General features: G+C 37.8%; 1 protein-coding gene across 1 annotated transcript; it reads left to right on the top strand.

The window, feature by feature from the left end:
• The first annotated feature begins 11155 nt into the window (after positions 1-11155).
• LOC126585033 (probable mannitol dehydrogenase) lies at positions 11156-12513 on the top strand. The gene is made up of 3 exons (XM_050249430.1): positions 11156-11284; positions 11885-12001; positions 12134-12513. The coding sequence occupies exons 1-3, from the start codon at positions 11190-11192 to the stop codon at positions 12366-12368; spliced, it is 447 nt and encodes a 148-aa protein (XP_050105387.1). The 5' UTR covers positions 11156-11189; the 3' UTR covers positions 12369-12513.
• The last annotated feature ends 5581 nt before the right edge of the window (positions 12514-18094 follow it).

Consider the following 18094-nt stretch of genomic DNA (forward strand, 5'->3'; position numbering starts at 1 on the left):
TTTCTTATAATTTTCATTTTTCCCTCCCTTTTTTTTCTTCAAAAGGCATTAGCCTACCCATATTTCCCTCTCTTTTTTTGTTTCTTTTTCAGCTTTTCTTATAATTTTCATTTTCCCTCCCTTTTTCTTCAAAGGGTGCGGCAATAATGGAATGGAATTATGGAATCAATGGATGCATATTAATTAACAATTATTATAGTTTTTATAAAATTTAATTTAAAATTTAATATATATATATATATAATTATTATAGTTAATATTTTGACGGTATAATTATTATAGTATATATAATTATTATAATTATTATAGTTAATATATATATATATATATATTTATTATAGTTTTTAGGGTATAAAATTGTTAAATTAATATATATATATATATAATTATTATAGTATTTTTTTAGGGTTATAAAATTATAAAATTAATATTCTACTTATCGTGTTAATTTCGTGTTAATTTCGTGTCGTGTCGTGTCGGGTTATCGGGTCGTGTCAGGAATTGCCAGGCCTAACCAGCACCATACAATTTGGAGGTACCCACTTATTCCTTCTTGGAGGAGAACAAGTTACTGATTAGTTGAAAACTGTCGTTTCTGGATGAGGAGATGCAGCACCATACAAGAACAGCTTAATTTCCTAGTCTCCTTTATGACTCGGATGAGGAGATGCAGCCTCTGCCGCCTCCCGTCCAACTCGGCAAGATCACCGAAGAAGAATTAAAGCAGTAAGAAGCCTCTGCTCATGGCTATCAAGGGTGAGATCTATGACGTGTCCTAGAGTAGTGGAGTTGGTATACCAGCATACAGAAGTGGCAAGCACAGAACAAGATAAGATTCCACTTCTAAAAAAGGATGTCTGGATATGAGAAAAGCCGAGGAGGAAGTGGATTTACAGTAGAGAAGAGAATAAAATCTGAGAGATTGGGATTTGACTAAGTAGGACCTCAAGTGGTAGGGGACAAACTGTAAAGAAGAGATTAATAATTAATTGGGTGCACATGCATGACAGCAGCGCAAAGACAGAGATAGAGAGAGAGGTACGGTGGAAAGAGAAAAGGAAAAGTAGAAAAAAAAAACTCTCCAGTACGCAGTAGGCGCAGTACGCACCAACAACATGCAACTGTCAACCACTCTCACAAAGGAAATCTTGCTGTTGCCAAGTCCCAGCAGTTTTTTTTTTTTTTTTTTTTTTGAATGATGTGATTCACTTCTCTAATCTTTTGGAGACATATGTATAACCCCACCAGAGGGTAATAAAAAAAATAAAAAAATGTCGGCAAGCCCATAATAGTAGGCTGGAATGTTATGTGGAGGGCGAAGGCCCATATGCCCAAAAAAGCCAGGCCCTATGGCTTCAAACTCCAACCTTCATCCCTCCACTTAAGGTTCAACCTCTATTATCACCAACCAGGTGATCAAAAGTACGTCCAGTACTCCAAAATTATTCGGCAGCCTGCCGCTATTATCACCAACCAGGTGATCAAAAGTACGTCCATTACTCCAAAATTATTCAGCAGCCTACCGCTATTATCACCAACTAGGTTATCAAAAGTACGTCCAGTACTCCAAAATTATACATGAGCATCACTCAATCATACATAAAACATTCATGAGCATCATTCATGTCAATCATACATAAACATTCATGAGCATCACTCATGTCAACATTCATGAGCATCACTCATGTCAACATCCATGAGCATCACTCATGTCAATCAACATAAACATTCATGAGCATCACTCATGACAATCAGCTTCGAAAGCTTCATTTACAAAGCTCCGACTTCAAAAACTTCATTTACAAAAGCTCCAGCTTCAAAGCTTCACCTACAAAGCTTCACCTACAAAGCTTCAGTGCATGGTATACAAAGACCACATCTGAACAACCGCCACTTCGACCCATACATGAATTGAATTTGAAGTCTCTAGTCAACAGACTCTATTGACTGAAGACTTGGAGGACTACACTATGTACCATATATTGGGCTTCCACAACTGGGCCTCATGAAAAATACTTGGGGGACTTAGCCCATTATTTATGTACTGAGGAGCGAACCCTTATTCTATAAAAGGGACTCCCTAACTTTCATTAGAGAGCACCCATTATTCATGTATTGAGCAGCGAACACTTATTTTATAAAAGGAACTCCCTCACCTTCATTAGAGAGAAACTCTTAGCCCATCACTTATGTATTGAGGAACAATCCCTTATTCTATAAAAGGGACTCCCTCACCATCATTAGAGAGCATCGCCGCCTGCTGAGCAACCGCCTCGCCGTGAGCATCACTCCTAACCCATCACTTATGTATTGAGGAGCGAGCCCTTATTCTATAAAAGGAACTTCATCACCATCATCAGAGAGCATCGCCGCCTGCTGAGCAACCGCCTCGCCGCCTGTTGAGCAACCGCCTCGCCATGAGCATCACTCCTAACCCATCACTTATGAATTGAGGAGTGAGCACTTATTCTATAAAAGGGACTCCCTCACCATCATTAGAGAGCATCATCGCCAGTTGAGCAACTGCCTAGCCGTGAGCATCACTCCTAACCCATCACTTATGTATTGAAGAGCGAGCCCTTATTCTATAAAAGGGACTCCCTCACCTTCAACGCCACAAGCCGAGCCAACCAAGGCAACATAAGCCACAAGCCGAGCAGTCTCGCAACATGTGCTATTTCTAGTTGAGCATCATTTCACATTGAGCACCATCTCATATCGAGTATCAGTTCTAGATGACATCTAGTTACTTCAGCCCATACATGGACTGAATGTTAAGTCTCCAGCCAAAAGACTCTCTTGACTGAAGACTTGGAGGACTAATGTTTGTACCATACTTAAGGCCTCCGTATTTATACCTCATATAAATACTCGGGAGACTCAAATATAATTATGTAATAAATGAAGGGGCAAATATGTAATAAGTGAGGAGCCCTTATTCTATAAAATGACTCCTCACTCTCTTCATTAGAGAGGTCAAGATTTAGGCCATGGGAAGAAAGAAAATAGGCTAGAGAGCACACTGCCTCTAGCTTTCTTGTATATTCACCATTTAGAGTGAAACAATATCAACATTAGTGTGGACGTAGCCCAAACATTGAACATTGGGGTGAACCACGATACATCTTATGTTCTTTACTTTCTTGCAGATTCACGGTCGGATTTACGTTGTTCCAAGACCCCTCCGGTTTTGTACATCAACATAGATATATAATATTCATTAGTCTTGGGGCCGTAGTGTGGGTACATTTATTAGTCTAAGTGCCATAGTGTAGGTACATTCATTAATCTTGGTGCCATAGTGTTGGTACAATATTTGCTTATTAGGTACATTAGTTTAGGTATATTATATGTTTGAAATATAGAGCAGTTACAATAATACTTGGGTAGAATCATAAAGTATGTTTCATAGTGTAGGTATAACCATACTTGTGTAGAATTTTGATCGAAATATAATAGGTTTTTACATGGATTGACATAGTGATCCGAATAAAGAATGGTTAAGTTTGGAAGGAGTATCAAAATTAGTTTAATTGATCCTCAAATATGTTGTGGGAGCATGATTTCTATGTCCCTGGCACGTGGCAAGAAGAACTGGAATACTCGTTTCTCATGACTCTCAGACGATCAGGCTTAGCCTTAGTCTGAAGATCCAATTTAGCCTTAGGTCTGGTACCTGTATTACTTGTCTCCTAAGTGAGAAACACCTAGTTCAAGTCAACTAGGATATCTTTGGGATTAGGCAAGTAATCATAATCTTAGGAGGATTGAATATCTTATCCTAGATTCCCACCAAGATACCAGGTAGTATAATCCACTTTTTGCTGTTCGTTTAAGTTCAAGGCCAAGTTTATGTGGGTTTTTAATGAATTGAGGTATTTAAAGAGTGTTATTGTGTTCTCTTTCTTTGCTGCTTTAGAGACTTGTATGTTGTTATTTTATTCTCCCTGGTTCGGTTCTGCTACCCTGTGCGTTTTCCATGTCTTTGACCGAATCGAGGAAAGAGAATTTGCTTGGCTTATTCATTCTGTTTGTACCAAAAATATACCCATTTTTACTTATTTGGGCAATTTGGGTAAAATATGGGATTTGGAGGATTAATGAGCAAGAAGACTAATCTGGAGAGATATTTGGTGCAAGTGGGATAGGTTTTACACTATAATATTGTTTCTCCTATTTGTTTGGGTGGTGGAGGTTTGTCTAGCCTTTGTTTAATCAAGATACATGCATGTATTGCAAGTAGATGGAAAGGCATCAGCAAGCTTTCGAGCAAGAAACATGTGAAAGAAGCCAACTTGCTTCTTTTAAATGTTAGTTTATTACAAGTGGGAAAACATGTGATGAAAGCATGTGGTGGAAATGCAAGTTCCCCTTTTAATATTATTTCTCCATGCAAGTTGGCAAGTGAAATACAAGCTGCCCAAGCAATGGAATACAAATTGCCCAAGTTTCTTTCTGGCAGATGCAGTGTCCTCAGCAGGGGGTTTCCTCCAAGACCTCTATATAAAGAAGTAGATGGAGAAGGATTATGGACACTCAAAACAACCAATCAAAACTCTACTCAAATTAGCTCATCAGCTTCCTTGTAGACATTTATTTTTAGCCAAGCATCCTTTGCTTTTCTTGTTTATTAGCTCTGCTACTCACTTGTAGTATCGATCTTATTTGTGGCTTTTATGTACAACCCTCTTTCAATCATTTAATCCACAAGCAATCTGCAATATTAGTCACTTTCCTCTATCATTTATATTTCCAAGCAACATTGTCATTTACATATTGTTCTATCTCTCCATATAAGTAAAGTCCTTATTTTTAAGGCAAACAAAGAACCTTAATTTGAGTAACTCCCACTCAATGGCACAATCTCTTGATTCGAAGTCAAACTCAGGCGCAACCTCAATCATTCAAATCCCGTCTACTAGCGGCATCTAGTAGTGGCACGCCCGCACCCCACCAATCTCGTATGTGAGCAAATCCCCGGCATGCCCGCAAGGCACCATGGTGGATTTAGGGAGCGAACATATTCAATTTAAGGTTCTGTCACGGTTATTTTTTAATTTTCATTTCCAACAAATAAGTTGTTTTTGTTTTTCGTTTTCGTCTTTGTATATTTTGAGTGGCATGCAGTGGTTTACTTCTAGTGATCTTTGATTTGAGCTAAAAGGCTTTTTATTCGTGGGGTTTTGGTTTCTGGGTCGGCTTCTTTGGTGGAAAATGAACGAGCTTTTTTCTGTTCGGTGGTTTTAGAGAACTGGATTTTTGTTTTGGCTGAGTTGGTAGTCTGTGAACTCAAAATTGGAATCTTTGTTGAGATGAAATGCTGATTATTCAGTGGTGTATCTGTTCGTGCTTTTGAGAATTGGTTTATTGATTGCATCCTTTACATTTTTTCTGTGTGCATTATGCTTCGCATCAGTGTTAGGTTATAGACTCGTATGGTCCTTGTTTGATTAGATTGAAGGGCATGTTTTTACCTGTGGGCATGTTTTTGTTCGTCAAATGTGTTCTTTTCTCTTCAATCCTATGCATGTGGTCTAAAGATTGAACTTCCAAAGTATTTTTTTTGTTGGATATGGGTGGCATTGTGACTTGGTTACAGTGCAAGTTCGATTTGGGATTTGAATTTATTTACGGAATTGCGATCTTTTCTAAAATTTAAAAATGGTTAGGGCTTGGGTTTGTGCGTTTGGGTCGGCCATGCCTTTGTTTTGGGCTTTTCTGGTTGGTTGATGAGGGTGGCCCGCTTCAGTGTGCAGATGACTGATGCCCGTCAACGTTTTAGATCACGTGGTTGTGGGTAAAAGTTTGATGGCTAGTGCTGTTAATTTGGGTTTGAGAGAAGTTGGGTGGTGCATTGAGGCGCATTTTTGTTTTTCTTTTTTGTCAACATTGTGTCGTTCCTTTCAATCATATATCTCTACTTAGACCGTCAACAATTTTAAAGATGATGGAAGCTTTTCAACAAGATCACAAAGAACACACCAGAATTTGTTTATCTTTTTTATTATAGTTTTGCAGTTGTTGGACACAATTGAACATGTTCCTTATGATATCTTCCTTTTCATTTTAAATTGTATTTCCTTATGCCAATTGTGGCACTGCACAATTTACATCAGTCTTAGGTTGATTTAGTGGAATTAGAATAGTTGTTACTCAAATTTTCAGTTCGAATATTGATCACACCTATTTTGCAAAACTCATCTTAACTTACATGCATTTTGACTTATGTCTTACATATAGACATGCTTGCTTAGATTTTGGTGATGCTTTTTACACTGACTACATTCAAGATGGGAAGCTACTTAAAGATCGCCATTTGGCCAGAAATTGGTCTAATAGGCCTCAAGATACACCATCATCTGTGGAAAGCTTTACCAAAGTTCCTACTCCAGACCTCATACCATTGCGCATTACTCCGGAGATGGATTTGCAAATTCTCAATGACACTCCGGTGTATGCAGTAACCACACCATAAGAAGATCGCTCGCACAGAAGGCACTGACAGGCAGGTACTATTGGCCCACCATGCGACAATACACCATAGAGTATGCCCAGACTTGCGACAAATGTCAAAGGTACACTCCCATGAACCATTGACACGTAGAAGAACGTAGCACTTTAATTGGGGCATGAACTTTTATGCAATAGGGCATCAATCTTGCAGGACAACTATAGAAAAAATAGGGGAATAGGATTGTGGGTTATAACATTCAAACCTAGATTCTATGTAATTCGAGGGAATGATTGAAAGGGCAATCCAGAAATAATCTGAAGGGTGACTATAAGTTCCGACTTTGAGTACGATCACTTCCATCTCGAACTAGCGTACTAAGTCGAGTACGTTCTACAAAATCATGTGTTTAAGCAAGTCCGAATAAGGCATCTAGACTAGGAAATCCTCAAGAGGAATTTTATTCCAAAGAAGCTCTTATATACGGAAATGCCCTACCCAAGTCAGCTGAGTGTACTATGATAAAAAATACTCAAGTATGACGCATGGGTCTGACAAAAAAGATTCCAAAGGTGTTTTCGATCACATGGAAGCGACCAAGTCCCTAACGAACTTTCGACTAAGATTCCCTAAGGACAAACTTGCAATTTGAACTGGGAAGAAAGCCCCTTCTCGGTGCAATCTTTAAAATCCTCAAACCCGGAATGCGCAAGGTGAACAAATGAACTACACACCACTTGAAGAAAGAAAGACATCAAAGTCAATGTGCCAGAGGACATTTCGGATGAAGTTATTTCGCTTTCTCATCTTTAATCTGACCATTGCAATGTTGGAAGTACAGAGTAAAAAGTTTTTCATGGACATAAACTCGATTAAAAGTAAGGTGGTACTCCGATTACTATAGTGAAAATCTTTACAAGGTCCAAGTTTGGGAGGTAATATTTTTCGAATCAATGTTACCTAGGGGGACTTCGAGCTCTATCCCGGGTCTACAAGTTTGTTCGTGTTTTACTCTATTACTCAATTACTCTAAAGCTAGAATACTTTGGAAAGGTTTGTTAGATTAAAATATTATTCTATGATTAGGATGCAAAGGATGAAAAGCTCTAGCACTTTATTCTAACATGATCAACAACTTGAATAAAGTTACAATTCTCATAAATTCGTAAGCCTATGTTTATCACCAAACTCCCTTGAATAGTGCAAAAAAGTACAATTCTCTGGGTGAGACATGCATTTACCCCTAGCACAGAATTATTCCTAAAGATGATAAGAAGGTCGACTTGGCCAGGATCATCCACTCTGATGAGGTTCAATCTGTCGTCAGGCTGACCAAAAAGGTAGCTATTTCAAAGGAGGGCTAAGAGGGCTCCAATGAAGAAAAACCCATTAAAGAATCTCAACAGTCTCCTCTTGTTGAACCTGTATATAAAGACTGAAGAAAATGTTGCCAACAGTTATGGAGCAAAGCAAACCCATTAAAGGAGGCAAGGTTAGTTGTTGAAAGATTATGGCTATCCAAATTTTGAATTTTCTTGATAAGAGTGAATATGGATGCGACAAATTTCTTGGTTACAAATCCTAATCATGGAAGGTTTCAAGCGGAAATTGGGTTTAGAAGTTAAAGCATGAAAGAAATAAAGAGTATCTATGGCGAAGTTGAGAACTTAGGAGAAAGGGTTTGGAAAAATAGAGCCAAGGCTATTTAAAGAGGTGCTGCCAAGAAATCTCACCATCAAAATTGAAGAGTCTTGCTCAGAGATTCGTGTGTTTGAAAGCGGAATTCACTCGGTGATGCAAAGGGCCACCCATTTGCATCACTGAATGACTTTAGAATACGCATACCTCAGAAATCTAATCCTAGACTCAATAGCCTCTTTTGCGGAGCTAAAATAGGAGCAGCAATGCCACCATCATCTTGTTCCTAAATCAAATGGCGGAGATTGACCATGCTTTTTCTGGAAGATACAAAAACCTAATTCGGTAAGGAATCAACAGATTTCTTATAATCTTAGAGTCCTCACAATCTAAGGATTGGTGTGCGCTGCAAGTAACACTATTAAGAGATGCAATATCTACTTCCTAGATATCATTTGGGATTTCCTAGTTTAATAAGGATTCTACCATCCGAAAATGTCTCATACTTGACTGGTATAAATATATCATCTCTAGTAACGCAATTATCACATGCTTATTCTCTTACCTACTACTTGAGTCTTATGTTGCTTATAACTTGACATTCAGAGAGTCTTAGACCGACACAACCCCCCTCCCGGTCTTTGGCTAGCTCGCGGGTATTTGTTCTTATACAAGTTACTTAGATTTGTGCACCTCCACCTCCTACGTTGGTGCGCGAATTTAGTTCCAACAATTTTTTTCAATTAGGAGAGTATTAAAGATAAGATCTAATAATTAATCCTATCTTTACTGTCTTTGACATTTTTTATTTTTTTATTTTTTTGCGATGGGCTAGAGAGTTTGATTAGGTTGTAGCCAGATGCTCAGGTCTTCAAGAATGCTAAACTGCGTATGGATTAAATGTGAGACATGTCAATTTAATGAAGGCATTCTTGTGTTCTTTGGAAAAAAGTTTACGTGTCAGCTCCAGAATTTTGCTACATGTTTTTTACTCCCCGTATATTATGACTTATGAGATGGAGTTTAAGCTACTAATAACATGTTGTTGGCCTTGACGATCCACCGATAACGACTGCAGCAGTCAATTTGTGATTGAGGATCGAAGACGAGCAAAACCATGTTCATGAGGAAGGCACAAGCGAAAGTTGCTACTCTGAGGAGAATTCCCTTTTAGGGTTCGAAGGGAATCGAAAATTTGTTATTCATTTTACTCGGAGACTGATCAATAGTCCACATAATTATTCAAATATTCTGAATAATTATAAATGTTGTCTTCATGATAAAAATGCATCATTTTAATTTTTTTTTTTTTTTTTTTTTTTTTGTATTTAGATAACTTGCTCCAATGTCATAAGGTTTTATTCTATGTAACTAATTATTGATAATGCAAGAGTAACTCAACTCATCACACTGATAATAAGTCTTTCAACTGTCCTACGTGGGACATGTGTTCAGTCTATCAATAAATTAGGAAATTATCAAAAATGATCAATTTTCTTAATCTTATGACTGAAATAGGACAAATCAAATATGCACAAACCATGCACACCATGCACAAAATTGAAATGATGAAAATACTCACATATAAATTGTACAAACTCACAGGTGATGACGTCATTTTTTTTATTTGGAAGAGAGAGCTTTGAGCTCCGGGCTTTTGGTTTTGAGCTCAAATCTTTGAGCATATCATGTGCATGTTGTGTACAGAGCACATCCTAAAAATTCATTAAACAAAACACCAATTTTTGCAAATATTTAGTAAACACACTGAGAAGTATAGTATTTTACAAATCTATAAATATGAAATCTATAATTATGTATTATTAAACTTCCAAGTTATGGAATCTGTTGGCATCTTATGCCCAAAAGTATAAAAGCCTGGCTCTTTGCGGTGGATGTGTCTGTCAAGACTTGGAATCCAGAGATTTAATAGGTTTATTGATGCAAATAGAAAAGCTTCAGAACAATGTATATGAAAAGATTGTCCAAAATGATGGAAGAGAAGAAAGAGGTAGCGCAAGAAAGAGATATTGCTCAAGAGTCTTTACGCGCAGAGCACTATGGCGTCTCCCATGGCGGCTGTTGCTGCGTAGAGCACTATGGCGTCTCCCATGGCAGCTGTTGCTGCTGATTTGTTTGCGTTTTGGGCTGCGAATCCATGGTCGGGGTCAGAGACCATAAATACGAAAATGCAACACGAGTTTGATGAATCATGCAACGGGTACAAAAATAGCTGTGAGCCACCAACCGAAGGCAGCAGGCCACGAAAATTACTAATCAATGTGAGGGCCCTTTGCTCATGGGAACGTGAGAAAAAAGGTATAAAACGGCCATGCTAGAAATATTACTGAGCTTCTTGTCTTTGTAGGTGAACTCGAATAGATATGGACCCTTCACTCTTCCTTTTCTGACCTCAATTATATGAAATCCTGCGGACAATTGCATGCAATGGCAATGCAGCATCCTTTCGACCGTCGATTGAGACCAACAAAATGAGTGAACGGCATGATACGAAATGTGATTATACTGACCATGCATGCATGTGGTCCAAATTCCAATATCTTAGTAGAAAGAATGTTGAATTTCTAGTTTTGATTTAAAACTATTTCATTTATTAAATAATTGTAATAGTTTTAAACTCTCTCCATTCTTAAAGAAAAATAGCAAAAAATATACATACCGACCATGCGTGGCGCCCATTTTCCATGTGAAAAGTAAGCAAAATTATTTTTGCAACCTTTTACTGCAGAGGAAATGATCTAATAAGCTTTTAAGACTTGATTTGGTATATATACCTACTTTTCCCAGCTAATAAATCCAACCCCTCAAAATCAAGGAGATGGATTGTTTGCCCTCCCCATCTCATACCCTTCTCATCCCCTCATATTTTTGTGGTATCAATATAAAATGTTGACGTGGCTTAACCGTGACCACAGAAATAGTAGGGGATGGGAAGGGCAGACAATCCATCTCCCAAAATCAAACCCCTCCACCACACATAATTAGCTATATATTTATGTCTTTGCGTGTACACAGACATATCTAGCACTCTTTAAACCTATGTCTTTTAACTAAAAAAAGAAAGCAGATAAGAGAGAAAATGGGGGAATCTCCAGAACAACACCCCAAGAAAGCATTTGGATGGGCTGCCAGAGATTCATCTGGTGTTCTCTCTCCCTTCAAATTCTCCAGAAGGTTATTATCTCCATTTTATCATCTACATTCTCCATTAATTGGTGTTTCATTTATCATTTTTCTTTCATCCATCCATCTACAATTTACATGCTTTAGTTCCTAGGAAATACAACGAAAATACAAGAAAAAAATGTATTTAACAATTTTTACTAACCAAACATTAAGGTTGCGGTGCTCTACTAACCCGAGTGGCATAAGGCGTGCTCAATCAACTTCACACTGCATATGAAACAGATTGCATCACCTTTACCCACCTGATTTACATTCCATCAAAACATCAACCGCTTTAATGCCCCGTTCGGTTACAAGCCCATACTACTTGGACTTTAGCGTATTTGACAATTTGAAACATTCCAAAATTGTATGTGCTTCTAAACATGAATTAATGCACCTAAAATCTTGTACTTATGCATATTTTGAAAATTATTATACCTATTTGAAAGGCTAAAATGAAACTAAATCTTACCAAACTATATATTTTTGTAACAGAAAGTCAATTAATTAATGAATTTAAATCAATATCCATCTGAGTTAAGTTGTTCATGTCCTAGTAGAGGAGCCAACTGAATTTAACTCAAAGTACCATGATTTTGGTCGCAGGGATACAGGAAAGAACGACCTCACGTTCAAAGTATTATACTGTGGGATATGCCATACAGATCTTCACATGATTAAGAATGAATGGGGAAATTCCATCTACACTAAATTTTGTTATGAGTAATTAATGACTTTATTTAAATTTACTCTCCATTAATTAATTAGTAACATAGACATATCTAGTACCGTACAGTCGATCTATTACATTTGTCAAAAGTGAACTTAATTAATTTAATCGGGAAATGCATGCAGGCACGAGATTGTTGGTGTAGTGACTGAGATAGGCACCAAAGTAGAGAAATTCAAAGTTGGAGACCATGTCGGTCTTGGATATATGGCAGGATCTTGCCAATCTTGTGATAATTGTTCCAATGATGCTCAGAATTACTGCCCCAAAATGATAGTCACTTGTGGTGACAAGTACCATGACGGAACCCCGACATATGTGTTGACAGTAGTAACAGCTGGCAATGCCACATCAGCTTAGCTAATAGACTATTGGTGGTTATGTTGGTTAGAGGTGTTATAACTAACTGATATAGTTACTGATGTAAATCGTGCAAACTATATAAGATGATATGGCATTACTGTAATCTTTAATTCAGATCAATACAAAAGTTTCTTTCTCTAAACATTCATTCTCTCTCTAGAACTCTTCTTTCTTCTCCTTTTCTTGTTTGAGTATTCATTGCAGATCAAGATTTCTGTATACATTAACATGGTATCATCGCCGTGTACGTTCCTTCGTGGCTATCGTCTTCCGCTCATGGTGGTGTTGCCGGAGATCTTTCTTGGTGACTTCGTGTAGTTTAATCAGTGTTGTGCGTTCAGTCGGAGGCTTGGTATTTCTTGCAAGTACAGTATGTTTTCTGCACTCTATCTGTTTGTGAAAATGTCTCAAGGTTTTTTCTTCTGGGTTTGTTGATTTTTTGTGCGAAAGTAAAAAAAGGCCGATGCCATCTTTCTGCAATCTTGATTTGAGATATAAGGCCGAAGCCATTATCTCGGTGTAAACTCCATAAGGCCGATTGCCGGAGTGTAGTTCTTGTGCAATTTTGTTCTCTTTCTTCATTAAAGGCCGATTGCCGAAGAGAGGTGTATTTCTTGATATATGTGGTTCTATATCTTGTTGTTTGAAATCTTGGGTTGTATTTGTGATAATCTTTAGTGTGTGAAGATGGCTGAATCTAATGTTAGAATTGAGAATCTGTTAGGGATGTTGACAGTAAAGTTGCAAGATGATAATTTTGTGAAATGGAGTTATCAATTTTCATCTGTGTTGAGGGGTATGATTTGTTTGACTTCTTTACTGGAAAAGCACCATGTCCACCTAAGTATGTGATTGCTACAGCATCTGGGGTCACAAATGAAATTAATGCTGCTTACAAAGATTGGGTGAAAAAGGATCTAGCTTTGTTAAGTTTGCTAATTGCAACTCTTTCGGATGATGCTATGGAACATGTGATTGGGTGTAAAACATCTTATGAAGCTTGGAAATGTTTGCAAGAAAGATTTGCCTCTGTCTCAATGGTTCGTGTGAATCAACTTAAAACTGAATTGCATACTGCTCAGAAAGGTGGTGATTCGGTTGATAAATTCTTAATGAGACTAAAGAGGATAAGGGATCAATTAGTATCTGCAGGAGAAAAGGTTACTGATAATGATTTCATCATTGTTGTTCTTTCTGGTTTGCCTGCTGACTTTGAGATGATTAAGACAGTCATATTGGCAAGAGATTCTCCTATGTCTATCAAAGATTTTCGAGCACAATTGCTTGTAGCCGAAGGCAGTATTGAATCTAGAATGCATTCTTTATCTAGTTCTATGTCTGCTATGGTTGTTCAAGGTGAAGGATTACAAGGCTTTCGAGGGTATGAACATGGTGAGAGTTCCAATTCTCAGAGGTCTCAGGGTAGTTTCAGCAATGCTACATTCGGTAACAACTTTCAGAGAGGAAATGGTTTTAATGATCAGTTTGGTAGTAATTTTCAGGGATGAAATGGTTTTTCAGGAATTGGAAATGGTAATGGTGGTAGAGGTTTTCAATCTTCACATAGAGGAAATTTTAATAATAGAAAGTTTGGAGGTGGGAATCACAATTCCAGGTTTGCATCAGGGTTTCATAACAGAAATGGGAATAATGGTTACTCTGGGAATAATGGTTACTCTGGAAGTGGTAAGAGTGTTGCAGGATATGAATCTGCAAGTAATGGTTTCACCTCAACTAATTCATCTGCTGGCCATGGCAATTCTAAGTCCAATTGGAATGGGAATACCAACTCTAAGTACTCGGTATCACCTGAATGTCAGATATGTTCGAGAAGGGGACACACTGCACCAAACTGCTACTATAGAACTGAGAGTGGAGGTTCACAGCCTTCTGGTTCTGTAATATGTCAGATATGTGGCAAGGGGGGGCACATAGCTCTTGAATGCTTTCACAGGAACAACTTTGCATATCAGGGAAATCCTCCACCACCATCATCGATTGCAGCTATGACAGCTCAAGCAAATGTCACTCAAACTGAAGGATCTGGTGTTGGTTTTACTGCTGAAGAAAACTGGATATTGGATTCAGGTGCAACTCATCACATGACTGCAAATTTACATCATCTTAATCATGTTATTCCTTATACTGGTGATGGAACTATTACAATTGGGAATGGTACAGGATTGAAAGTAACACATATTGGTTCCACAAGCATTCCTCTTTCTAAACAATCTTTGATGTTAAGAAATGTGCTCTGTGTACCTAAAATCACTGTGAATTTACTTTCTGTTAAGAAGTTATGCAGAGATAATGGATGTTGGTTTATATGTGATGATGTTGTCTTCTTCATACAGGACAAGGCAACAAGGAAGATACTGTACACAGGGACAAGTGATGATGGGGAGCTGTTTTCAATTCCAGTTAATGTCTTTGCACAGTCTTTTGCTGCAAAGTTGGAGCACTGTGCTGGCTTTATTGGAAAGAAGATTCAAGTGTCGAGGTGGCATAAGCGGTTAGGACATCCGTCAGAGGAGGTGCTTGCTGTAATGCAAAAGAAGTTTAATAATAGTGTCAAAGTAGATAGTTGTGAGTCCATATGTTCTTCTTGTATGAGTGGTAAAATGAGAAGACAGTCGTTTCCAGTAAGACAAAATAATGCTACATGTTTGTTTGAGAAAGTTCACACTGATGTATGGGGGTCATCTCCAAAGGTGTCTGTACAAGGTTATAGATACTATGTGAGCTTTGTAGATGAATATTCACGATTTTTGTGGATTTTTCCAATGAATAACAAGTCTGAAGTGTTTTCCATATTTGTTAAGTTCTGTGCTTTTATACAAACTCAATTTAGTGATTCACTTAAGTGTTTACAATCTGATGGAGGGGGAGAGTATACAAGTAGAATGTTTGTTGATTTTTTGGATACAAAGGGTATAAAACACATGATTTCATGTCCTTATACCCCTCAGCAAAATGGACTTGCTGAGAGGAAACACAGACATGTGGTTGAGACTGCAGTAACACTCATGACAGAAGCAAAGTTACCAGCTCAATTTTGGTTTCATGCCTGTTCACATGCTGCATTTCTAATAAACAGAATGCCATGTAGAATATTGCATATGAAATCACCATATCAGGTGTTAATTGGACAAGAACCTGATGTTCAAACTTTGAAGATTTTTGGGTCTGCAGTGTATCCATTCATGAGGCCTTATAATGCAAATAAACTTGAACCAAGAACAACTCAATGTGTATTTCTAGGATATATGATGGGATATAAGGGAGTAGTATGTTATAACATTGGTTCAGGGAAATTAATTCTTTCTAGACATGTTGTACATGATGAAGAGATATTTCCTTATCGGAATATACAAGTGTCAAAGATATCACAGTCTAGTTCTTCATCTTTCCAGAATTCAAGGCCTATTGCGATTCAATTACCAAGGGATACGATTACTCCATCTCCAGTGCATCAAGATAGAGGATCTGCACAAGCTATAGAAGTCATTTCACATTTTCAAGGCTCAGATCCAGTAGCTTCAAGAAATTCTGATATGGTAGTGTCTCAATCTTCAGAGTCTGCAGTCAGTCCGCATTCTGATAATCCGGTTTCATCTTCTCACCATCACGTCTCAAGTCCACCAGATTCAAGGTTACCAATTTCTCAAGCAATTGTATCACATGATATTCAAGCACAGAATGGAAATGAACATTCAATGGTGACAAGGTTGAAGTCTGGTGCCATCCTAAGGAAAAATTATGCAGCCTTAACTGCAACGTTTCCAGAGTTAAACACTTTGCAGATAACAAATGATGATCCTTTTGTGGGAGGTTTCTCCTTTATTTCAGAGATTGCAGATTCATTAGAACCTACATGCTTTAGACAAGCAGCATCTATTTCACATTGGCAACATGCAATGCAAGAGGAGTATGATTCACTTCGAATTCAAGGTACTTGGAATTTAGTACCTGCACCAGATCACAGATCAATAATAGGAAGCGAATGGGTGTATAAGGTGAAAAGAAATCCTGATGGTACTGTGTCAAGGTATAAAGCAAGACTAGTTGCTCAAGGGTTTTCTCAAGAGCATGGTGTAGATTATTCAGATACTTATAGTCCAGTTGTGAGACATACAACTGTAAAACTCATTCTTGCTTTGGCTGCAATGAATAAATGGGAATTGAAACAACTTGATGTCAAGAATGCATTTCTGCATGGTGAGTTACAAGAAGAAGTTTATATGAAACAGCCACAAGGGTTTGTTGATTCAAGTCATCCCGATTATGTATGCAAACTCCTCAAGTCACTATATGGACTCAAACAAGCCCCAAGGGCTTGGAATTCAAAATTTACAAGCTACTTGGTGACAATGGGGTTTACTGCATCAGTATCTGATACCAGTTTGTTCATCAAAACTGATAACAATGATATCATCATACTATTGCTATATGTTGATGATATAATATTGACTGGATCATGTGTGACTAAAGTACAACTCGTAGTTCAAGAACTCTCCTCTGTGTTTGACTTGAAGGATTTGGGGAAGCTGACATATTTCCTTGGTTTACAGATTCAATATAAACCAAATGGAGATATTTTTGTAAATCAGTCGAAATACATAAAGGATTTACTTCATAAGGCAGGTATGGATTCTTGCAAGCCTGTTAATACACCATGTAAACCACATAATCAAATGATGATGACAGAAGAAGGGTTACTTTCAGATCCTAGTTCATACAAAAGCATTGTTGGTTCCTTGCAGTATCTTACGTTTACTAGACCGGATATTACGTTTGCTGTGAATACAGTTTGTCAACACATGCATTCACCAACTGAAGTTCATTTTGGTGCTGTAAAACGGATTCTTCGATACCTTCATGGTACGATGCAACATGGCATAGTCTATTCTTCACAATCACAGATGCATATCACGGCTTTCTCTGATTCTGATTGGGCTACGGATCTTAATACCAGAAGATCAGTAACTGGATATATTGTTTTTCTTGGAGACAATCCTATTTCGTGGCAATCAAAGAAACAAACTTCAGTATCCAGAAGTTCTACAGAAGCTGAATACAAAGCCCTTGCTCATACCGCTGCTGATCTAGCTTGGGTTAGGCACATTTTGAGGGATTTGAAGTGTGTTTTACTTCAACCACCTGTTATTAATTGTGATAACATGTCAGCTATTGCATTAAGTTTGAATCCAGTGTTTCACTCCAGAATCAAACACTTGGATACCGATTATCATTTTGTAAGGGAGAGGGTACAAAAAGGCGATCTTGCCGTGGCCTATGTTCCTACTGATGAGCAAACTGTCGATGTTCTAACAAAGGGTCTTCACAGTCCTGCATTTATCAGACATTGCTACAATCTGAAGCTTGGCACCCCAAGCTTAGATTGAGGGGGGATGTTGACAGTAGTAACAGCTGGCAATGCCACATCAGCTTAGCTAATAGACTATTGGTGGTTATGTTGGTTAGAGGTGTTATAACTAACTGATATAGTTACTGATGTAAATCGTGCAAACTATATAAGATGATATGGCATTACTGTAATCTTTAATTCAGATCAATACAAAAGTTTCTTTCTCTAAACATTCATTCTCTCTCTAGAACTCTTCTTTCTTCTCCTTTTCTTGTTTGAGTATTCATTGCAGATCAGGATTTCTGTATACATTAACAATATGGAGGTTACTCTGACATCATGGTGGCCAAGCATT

Source organism: Malus sylvestris, chromosome 10, assembly GCF_916048215.2.
Source record: "Malus sylvestris chromosome 10, drMalSylv7.2, whole genome shotgun sequence".
NCBI lineage: Eukaryota > Viridiplantae > Streptophyta > Magnoliopsida > Rosales > Rosaceae > Malus > Malus sylvestris.